The sequence below is a fragment of the Eurytemora carolleeae genome, unplaced genomic scaffold (assembly GCF_000591075.1).
Source record: "Eurytemora carolleeae unplaced genomic scaffold, Eaff_2.0 scaffold780, whole genome shotgun sequence".
NCBI lineage: Eukaryota > Metazoa > Arthropoda > Copepoda > Calanoida > Temoridae > Eurytemora > Eurytemora carolleeae.
This window is the reverse complement of record NW_019396668.1, coordinates 42,167-52,271: the sequence shown is the minus strand read 5'-3', so window position 1 is coordinate 52,271 and position 10,105 is coordinate 42,167. Positions and strand designations below refer to the sequence as shown.

General features: G+C 31.0%; 1 protein-coding gene across 2 annotated transcripts in view; it reads left to right on the top strand.

Annotated features, from left to right (window-relative positions):
* Positions 1-1,647: 1,647 nt before the first annotated feature.
* LOC111707147 (FAD-dependent oxidoreductase domain-containing protein 1) overlaps positions 1,648-10,105 on the top strand; it is an 18,802-nt gene continuing 10,344 nt past the window's right edge. The window contains exons 1-11 of one of the 2 annotated variants that reach the window (XM_023480175.1): positions 1,648-1,729; positions 1,860-1,910; positions 2,264-2,352; positions 4,136-4,199; positions 6,089-6,136; positions 6,517-6,597; positions 8,110-8,178; positions 8,986-9,065; positions 9,273-9,355; positions 9,417-9,467; positions 9,710-9,751. In XM_023480175.1, the coding sequence (XP_023335943.1) occupies positions 1,662-1,729; positions 1,860-1,910; positions 2,264-2,352; positions 4,136-4,199; positions 6,089-6,136; positions 6,517-6,597; positions 8,110-8,178; positions 8,986-9,065; positions 9,273-9,355; positions 9,417-9,467; positions 9,710-9,751 (726 nt within the window). In that variant the 5' untranslated portion in view covers positions 1,648-1,661. The remainder of the gene's footprint in view (positions 1,730-1,859; positions 1,911-2,263; positions 2,353-4,135; positions 4,200-6,088; positions 6,137-6,516; positions 6,598-8,109; positions 8,179-8,985; positions 9,066-9,272; positions 9,356-9,416; positions 9,468-9,709; positions 9,752-10,105) is intronic. The other variant, XM_023480176.1, reaches the window with a different exon arrangement.

The window sequence follows — 10,105 nt, the reverse complement described above, 5'->3', positions numbered from 1 at the left end:
GTTATTAGGACTGATAATAGTATACTTACTGTTCAATAATAAACCTTAATTCATAAATCATATAATACAGAATTAATTTAGAATCCAGAGAGAGATTATAGTACAGGGTGTCCCAATAAACATGGGAATTCAGAGACGAATTCGATATGTCTTCTCAAAAAATTCTTTGATTTAGTATAGTGATACTTACTGAGAAAGCTGTAATCTGTAAGATTTTCGTCTGCTATGTTTAAAATTTGTTTGTTTATGTTTTGACTGCATACGGATGTACTTATTAAAACAATAAAAATTACAGTATACAAACAGAGTAATCTTGTCCATCTTCATTGTTCATCTTGCGGAGACATTATAGACACACTTTTACAGCAATTTCACCGTTTTCATACAATAAGCTTTAGCAGACATAATAATATTATGTCTTTTGAAATCAGGTATTGCAATTTTAATTCATAACAAAGACGATATCGAATTCGTCACTGAATTCCCATGTTTATTGTATTGTATATGATNGGGGGGGGAGTACTGGTTCCTTTATAATATGAGAATGATTAGGCATAAATTTATTCCTGAAATTCGATTTAAAAAGTTGTCTTGTATTACCCAAGTAATCTTTACACAAATAGATATATTTAAGGTCTTAAAGGCTTTTTACCAAACGGCAACTCCCAAAGGATATTTTCCCAAGCGGGAACTTCCCAAGGATATTTTCCCAAGCGGCAACTTCCCAAGGATATTTTCCCACGTGGCAACTTCCCAAGGATATTTTCCCACGTGGCAACTTCCCAAGGATATTTTCCCACGCGGCAACTTCCCAAGGATATCTTCCCAAGTGGCAACTTACCAAGGATATTTTCCCAAGCGGCAACTTGCCAAGGATATTTTTCCAAGTGTCAACCTCCCAAATGAAAATGTATTTATAGATTTCCCTTTCTGTCTGCACCCCTCTATATATAAGTGGGCGGGCTATTTTGAATTATGCCCCTGCCTTCCTACACCCCTATTTTTAAAAGTGGGCGGGCTATTTTGAAATATTCCCCTTTCTGCCTACACCCCTATTTATAGATGTGGGCGGGCTAGTTTAAATTATCCCAATATGCCTTCACCCCTGGCCCTGTATATATGTGGGCGGGCTAGTTTAAATCATGTATAGATATTTTTCTAGTTTTAACTTTCCAATATAAGAATACGTGTAATTTAATTTAATCAAAGAGTACAGAGGAGAGTTTGAAATCTGCAAAGTTTGGATTTTTAAACAAACATCATGGCTCAAGTTGCGTTTTTGAACATTTTCAAACGTTTACTTAAATTTCAATAAATTTGAATTCTCAAACATTACATATAAAATCAAAGGAAGATTTATTGATAAGGTAAAATATTACTATAATACATGAAGTTAATCACAATACTTCGGATTTATATTGAAACTGTAGTGAGATACACAATATTAGACTTATCTAAGATTAAAGGGACTGTAAAGGAAAAATGAAAGGGGGTATAGGATGAATTCTAAAAATTTCAGGCGTGAAACGATGTATATAACTTATAAGACATCTATCTGATGTTCCTGTCTAGAGAAATAGATATAAAACTGTGTCAAATTTATACGGAAATTAGTATATATGCAATTAACCAAATTTTTTCAGAATATAAAAATTGCAAGTATGATCTCATCAAGGAAGAAATTGGTTGAAAAATCTTTTGTTCAATTTTCCAGACATTACAGTGAAAAGTAAGTTTAAAACAAAAGAATAAATTTAAAAAAAACATATTAACAATAAAAACAAAGTTTGTTTGATTAATAAATTTCATTTTTATTTTTAAAGTCAACTTGTTAAAATATATTTTATTTGTATTTTTAGACTAAACATTAAACAACCAACTCGGCTAGGCTTTTACTTGTGGCTTTATCTGTGAGCATCTTCTTTTTGTTCAGTATAAAAAAAAAATATAAAAAGTTTGCGGGTTTCATAAAAATTTTTTTGCGCATTTTCAAAATTTTACAAAAATAAGAAAATTTTTAAACACAAATTTTTAAAATTTTAATCATTTTCTGATTCTTACTGTACGTTCAAGAAATGTGTATAATTCAGAATTTAAAAGTAAAGACGAGACAGGGTTACCTACAAATTTGAGCTTGTTAATTTCTTTGAAAATCATCCAGATTTGATTTATTATCAAAAACTAAAAAACTAAGTTTAACTAGGTCATCCTTTGAGGGTAACACAAACCCAGTAAAGTTGTAATGAGAATTGATATTTTTTAGATTCGATTTATTGATTGTTGGAGGTGGTATAATGGGTTCATCAACAGCTCATTGGATTAAACAGAGAACAGGAGCAGAGTTCTCAGTAGGTAACAATCCTACTCCAGTGTATAATAGAATACCTGGATATTATTCAATCCTTCTCCAGTATAAACTAGATACATGGATAGTATTAAATCCTTCTCCAGTATATAATAGATACATGGATATTATTCAATCCTTCTCCAATGTATAATAGAATACCTGGATAGTGTTTAATCCTTCTCCAGTGTATAATAGAATACCTGGACGTGTCTTTGTGAGCTCCCGGATTAAACTGACCGACAACCCAACACCGGGTTAACTTATTCACATGCTCCATATTATGTGAAAACACAAACACTCAGATAACTTGTTTAGTGCATTTATTTCCAGTAAAAAATATTTCTACTAGACTCAAAATGACTGACACAAAAATAGGATACCTGGATATTATTCAATCCTTCTCCAGTATATAATAGATACCTGGATATTATTCAATCCTTTTCCAGTATATAATAGGATACCTGGATAGTGTTTAATCCTTCTCTAGTATATAATAGGATACCTAGATAGTGTTCAATCCTTCTCCAGTATATAATAGATACCTGGATATTATTCAATCCTTCTCCAGTTTATAATAGATACCTGGATATTATTCAATCCTTTTCCAGTATATAATAGGATACCTAGATAGTGTTCAATCCTTTTCCAGTATATAATAGATACATGGATAGCATTAAATCCTTCTCCAGTATATAATAGATACCTGGATATTATTCAATCCTTCTCCAGTTTACAATAGATACCTGGATATTATTCAATCCTTTTCCAGTATATAATAGGATACCTGGGAGTGTTTAATCCTTCTCCAGTATATAATAGGATACCTGGATAGTGTTCAATCCTTCTCCAGTATATAATAGATACATGTATAGTATTAAATCCTTCTCCAGTATATAATAGATACCTGGATATTTTTCAATCCTTCTCCAGTATATAATAGATACATGGATAGTATTAAATCCTTCTCCAGTATATAATAGATACCTGGATAGTGTTTAATCCTTATCCATTATATAATAGGATACCTGGATAGTGTTCAATCCTTCTCCAGTATACAATAGGATACCTGGATAGTGTTTAATTTTCTCCAGTATATAATTGGATACCTGGATAGTGTTCAATCTTTCTCCAGTATATAATAGATACCTGGATAATATTCAATCCTTCTCCGGTATATAATAGGATATCTGGATAATATTCAATCCTTCTCCGGTATATACTAGGATACCTGGATAATATTCAATCCTTCTTCTTTATATAATAGATACCTGGATATTATTCAATCCTTCTTCTTTATATAATAGAATATCTGGCTAATATTCAATCCTTCTCCAGTATATAATAGAATATCTGGCTAATATTCAATCCTTCTCCAATATATATTAGGATACACAGTATTAGATTTTAGAGACGAATCTTGCTGTTTTCTTTATTCGATCAAGGTTTCCTTACTTCTGTCAAAGTTTTTTTGCGAAAACATTTGTTCAGTGTTAGAAGAAACCAACACCCCGTTCGGAATATTGAACTTACAGAAAACATTTAGAAATATATCCCGTCTTTACTCTTAGATAGATCTTTAAGATTTATATATATAGGTGGTAAAACGGCAAAAAAAATGGTCCAACAAATTTTAAATTTTTGAAAATCCACGATGAGCAACTTCAACTAAAATCATGATAAACTGAGGGAACTATGACTATGAATAAACCTGGGCAACACTGGGTTCTCTAGCTTGTAGTATATTGTAATCATTAATCATTAAACAACAACAACAGGATATTTGTGCAGGCGTTGTTGAACCTGATCCTAGTTATTCTACAGCAGCAACAACCTTATCTGTAGGGGGACTAAGGTAAAGTAAAGATTTTACAAAATTAAAAATTATAATTTTTTGGGTAAAAAATGTCTCATTTGTATTTGATCAATACTGGGGTTTCTTAGAGTTTTCGGTTAAGAGAAGAGTTTTTCTTCAGCAATAAAATACATGATTAGGTCTGGTTTAAAATTGCCAGAATTAATGGTTCACCCTGTATGATATTTTATTTTTAAGACAATTCTTATCACTAAAACTATTTGAACAAAATTTAAGTTTATTTTTTAATCAAGGCCAAGATCATTACATTTCGTCTCTTAAAAGTATTTGTAATGTTTTTTATGAATTATTTCAGATTTAAATAGTTTAGCATTTCGTTTAAAGAGTTTCAAACGTACTTAGATTTTTAAAAAACAGAAATTAATTTGAAGAAAGTAAATTGCTTTTAAAAACATTTTTTGAATAAAAAGTGTGAAAGAAGATGAATATTAGATTTCTTAGAAATTAAAATATTTGTTAACTTTGTTTAAACAAGCTTAAGTTTTTAATTAAATTTAGAAATTCTCAGACAGGTTTAAAGATATCAATTAAATGTTTCCTGCGACTCATTCTGAAGCTAAAATAGATTTTTCTCCTGTTTTAAGTCACTAAACCCTTCATCAAGACAAGGATTTTATTGAAAATTTTGACAAGTATTTACGGTGAAAATTAATAAATTTTAATCCCATTCCTCCCCCCCCCCTCCCCCTTCAACATTAGATCTTCATAGTTAAATGTGAAAAAAATTAAATCTCTGCCACTAACTCATATTTTTGGATTCTTATATGTTTGCAACCTAGGATAATTCAAACACAAAGTATTTGATCTAAAAGAATTGATAGTTTGAAATATCTAAGGTATATTCCATTGGGTTCCAAAGATAAAGGGGTTGCAAAATCAGAGTTTCTTGCAAAGACTCAATTTCTTCATTTAAAAATTCACATGAGGTTTTCCACTTTTCTAACCTATCTAATTACAAACTCTCAGTTGAAAAATTCCACGTTTTTAAGCTTTCCATTACGATGTACTCCTTGTTATCTTTTACATGACATATACTTTAGATGTAATTAGAATATTTTTATTTCATACGGTGATAACCAGAAAACTCTGAAATAGAAAGACGACTTTATGGCAATACTTATGAGTATTTTAGGTTGTAACAAAGCAAAATGTTTTTCCAGACACTTATTAAACCACTAATTAATGCTCATATTTAAAGTCAAAACTTGAGCTTGAAAGTCGTCTTCCTATTACTGGTTTTCTGGTTATGGCTGTATTATAAATTTACATTTGGACGGAATTAGTTTGGTCTCCAGTAATTGTTAAATCTCAGAACTATTGAACTATTGCCTATTGAACATTTCAGAACTAGGACTTTTCTGAGAATTGTTTTAATACCCTTCGCCAGAGATCTTCAAGTCGTTTCGAAATTGTCAGGCTTAGTGGGTCACCCTGTACAAAGGTTTGATATGTTTAGTGGGTCACCCTGTATAAAGGTTTGATATGTTTAGTGGGTCATTCTGTATAAAGGTTTGATATGTTTAGTGGGCCACCCTGTATAAAGGTTTGATATGTTTAGTGGGTCACCCTGTACAAAGGTTTGATATGTTTAGTGGGTCACTCATTCTGTATAAAGGTTTGATATGTTTAGTGGGCCACCCTGTATAAAGGTTTGATATGTTTAGTGGGTCACCCTGTACAAAGGTTTGATATGTTTAGTGGGTCACCCTGTATAAAGGTTTGATATGTTTAGTGGGTCACCCTGTATAAAGGTTTGATATGTTTAGTGGGTCACCTTGTACAAAGGTTTGATATGTTTAGTGGGTCACCCTGTATAAAGGTTTGATATGTTTAGTGGGTCACCCTGTACAAAGGTTTGATATGTTTAGGCAGCAGTTCTCCCTGCACGAGAATGTGAAGATAGGAATATTTGCCAGGTTGGAACATTTTGTAATAAATGCACCCTGTCATCAAAATTATTATAAATTCACCCTGTCATCAATATTTAACAATGTACATTCTATACTTCACATTATCCTTTCATAGTCCTTAGAACATTAATCAACTGTCATACATGTTTTAGTTTTCAAATAAATTAATAGTTTTTCTCAGAGACATGGCATTAAAATGAAAATGCAACAAAAACCATAAATATGAAAAACCTGAAGAACTCATAATACGTGTAAACAGACCAATTCAACGTAATAAGTGATTTACTAGGTTAATGCATGTAAGACTATTTGCTTAGCAACAACTTCAAATATTGCTTTAATGTCGTCTTCCTATTCCAAAGTTTTCTGGTTCTCACTGTATTTAGAGATTTTATGAACGAGTATCCTTATTCACTTCTAAATGGCAAAAGCAAAGACGATCTTCATCCAAACCTTCCAGATGTCAGGTATAATTTAAATAGATAAAATGGGACCCACTAAAAATCAGAATTTCTTGATAATTTAAAAATGGCCCAGTTTATCTTCTTAAAAATTTACAAGAAGATGATTTACACAAGTAGAAAATTTTGAAGCTTTTGCGCAATTTTTACAACTTTAAAGGCAATGTTCGCGAAAAATGAAAGGGGGTATAGGGTTAATGCGATAAAAAAAGCGCTTTTGATCGCTACTAATATTACTTCTATCTGTTGCGTCTATAAGGAGAAAATTGTTAAAGACTTCTCATACCGAATAACTTAGCGCCCATACAAATTCAGAAAATTGCAACATACGACTTAGACCGTAAAAAGTCCATTTAATTTCAAACAAATCATTCAGATAGTACAACCTAAAGTCATCGATTATCTTTCGCCACATTTGTATATAGTTTATATTTTATAATATTTTATATTTTTAGAAAACGTTTTAACTGATTTCGAAAAATATGAGTGGTCCGCAGCATTCTTAGATAGTTGCGAAAGCCACAAGAGAAATAATCAAATTCAAAACAAATTAATTAAAAAATATTATAAATATAAACTATATACAAATGTGGCGAAAGATAATCGATGACTATAGGTTGTAATATCTGAATGATTTGTTTGAAATTAAATTGATATTTACGGTCTAAGTCGTATGTTACAATTTTCTCAATTTGTATGGGCGGTTATTCGGTATGAGACATCCCATTCATTTTTCGCGAACACTCCCTTTAACTTTATTTATACAATAAAAATCTTATATTTGTTATATATATATATTTATGTGTTAGCTGTAGCTGACAATTTTTGAGGGAACCCATGGGTACCTTGGCCGTAACGTAGACTGACAAAAATAATTTGTTTTTCAAAAATCTAAATTTTTGTCTTTAAATTCGATATTTAATTTTTAAAATTCAAAAAAAAATTCCATGGGAAACGCCGGGCACTTTAGTTAGTTACTTTATAAAAACTAAATCTAGAAGAAAGTGCTTTATTGTTACAAAATGAACATGTCAAGGGCTACTAAAAAGTAGAAGTGAGTTAGTTAGGCGTTACGACACAATTGAAACTTTTGTGCTGTGAATTCATGGAATACAGGGTGTCCCATGAAACATGACAGTTGGTGAAAAGTTTAAAATGTCTTCTTCCAAAGTTTGTTAAGTTCTTTGAACCCCAAGAGAATAATATAAAATTTTCATGCCAGCCATATTATAGTAAACTTAATTTCAAAGTAAAATATATTTGAGTAACAGATGTTTTAAACTAAATAAACTGCAAAAAGTCTATAATATCTAATACAGTACATGGAAGAAGACATTCAAAACTATTCAAAAACGGTCATGTTTCGTGGGACACCCTGTATTTATGAGGAACCTTAAATTACCAGATCAAGCAATTAAAAAGGTCATTGTGGATATCGAGACCTTAGATTTAATAAGAAATATTACTATCCATACAAATTGAATAAAGAAAATTAGAAAATAAATTTGAATATTTAAGATTTCAACGTCACGGTTACCTGTTTCTGGCTAGTGAAGCCGGTCAACATATTCTAGAGGACAATCATAGGAAACAACATAAAACTTTTTCATTCAATTGTGGCGGAAGACGAGCTAGTCTGAAGAGTCTGGAGCTGGATATTGAGACGCGGCAAGAGGAGCATAATTAATGACAATTCCTGCCACGTCACCATCTATATACACAATTTTCGATATTCTAAATTTGCAAAGATTATTCATTCAGTTAATAAAGTAATTATTTAAAACCGTCGTTGTTAAACTGAGCGTATCTAAACAATGATATTTCTAAATCACGTTAAACGTAAAAACTGATCAAAATTTACTTTACAAAGAAAAAATCGATTCATAAAAAAGCACGAAAAATCTAAAACGAATAAATACTTTTTTTGTAAGAAACGAACAATTTCGTTAACTTTACTGACCTATAACGAACGGATAAGATCAAAGTACGGGGGTTGCAATGCACGTACTAGCGTGTTCAGCCCTATATGTATGTAAAATGTACAATTTAAGCAGATACATAATAATAAAATGAACTCAAAGTGCAGTGCGTGCTTACTGTGGTCCTAGGTTGGATTTTATGAACAAAAAGAAGTGGTTGAACTAGTAGTAATTCGACTGCTTCTAACTATTCATTATTTCTGACCTCTGGAATCCTATAATTACAATGCTGGTTTGGATTCTTAAAAAGCAAAATAACGCTCTTTAAGACTATGCCACCTTGAAGTTTTTATTCTATTTTACTACCCTTTCCCATCTAATCTATAAATATGAATGAATGATGAAAAGGTTGATCAAATTAACCTGGAAAAAACTTGTCTAAATACTATGAATGGTTGAGTTATGTTGTATACAGAGTTCAGATTGAATCCGGAGCAAGAACTAAGATACTCAATACTAGGAAGTTAAAGGAAACATTTCCTTGGTTAGAAACAGGTAAATCAAAGGATATAAATCCGCGATTTTTGAATTTAAATGTTTAGATTAGGATCCGGGTCTATGTTTAGATGGAATAGGATCCGGGTCTGTGTTTAGATTAGGAACCGGGTCTATGTTTAGATGGATTAGTATCTAGGTCTATGTTTAGATAGGTTAGTATCCGGCTCTATGTTTGGATGGGTTAGTATCTGGATCTATGTTTAGATGGGTTAGTATCGGGGTGCTATGGGGGTGAGGATGAAGGATGGTTTGATCCTTGGGCTCTTCTCCAGGCTTTCAAACTCCAGGTTATGTTCTTTTATTCAATTATGTTTTAAAAACATTATTAAAAATAAATATATAATTCAGGCAATCCATAATGGGGCTGAGTATATTACTGGTAGAGTATCTAGTTTTCAGGAGGGGAACGCTTCTTTGAAAAAAAATAACTTCTTGAATTATCCATTTCAATAAATAAAATTATCCATGTTCAAATTTGATATATGAATTTATTTACTCGAGGTATACTTTTGCAGAGCAATGCATATCGTGCATAAGTAATATTGAATATAATTCTCTTTTTGAATTCTAATAAATCTTTCAAGGTCAAAAGTATTGTCAGATTTGTCACAAATGTTGCGAAATAAATGTCCCTGGTTTAGTACAGGAATGAAAGGCCAGGTTCTGCTACAATTTCCCTTCAGGTAATCAACTGGTATTTTAACAAACATTATATACACTGTAATAATAAACATTATATACACTGTAATAACAAACATTATTTACACTCTAATAACAAACATTATATACACTGTAATAACAAACATTATCTACACTGTAATAACAAACATTATCTACACTTAATAACAAACATTATCTACACTGTAATAACAAACATTATCTACACTTAATAACAAACATTATATATACTGTAATAACAAACATTATCTACACTGTAATAACAAACATTATATACACTGTAATAACAAACATTATATACACTGTAATAACAAACATTATATACACTGTAATAACAAACATTATATACACTGTAATAA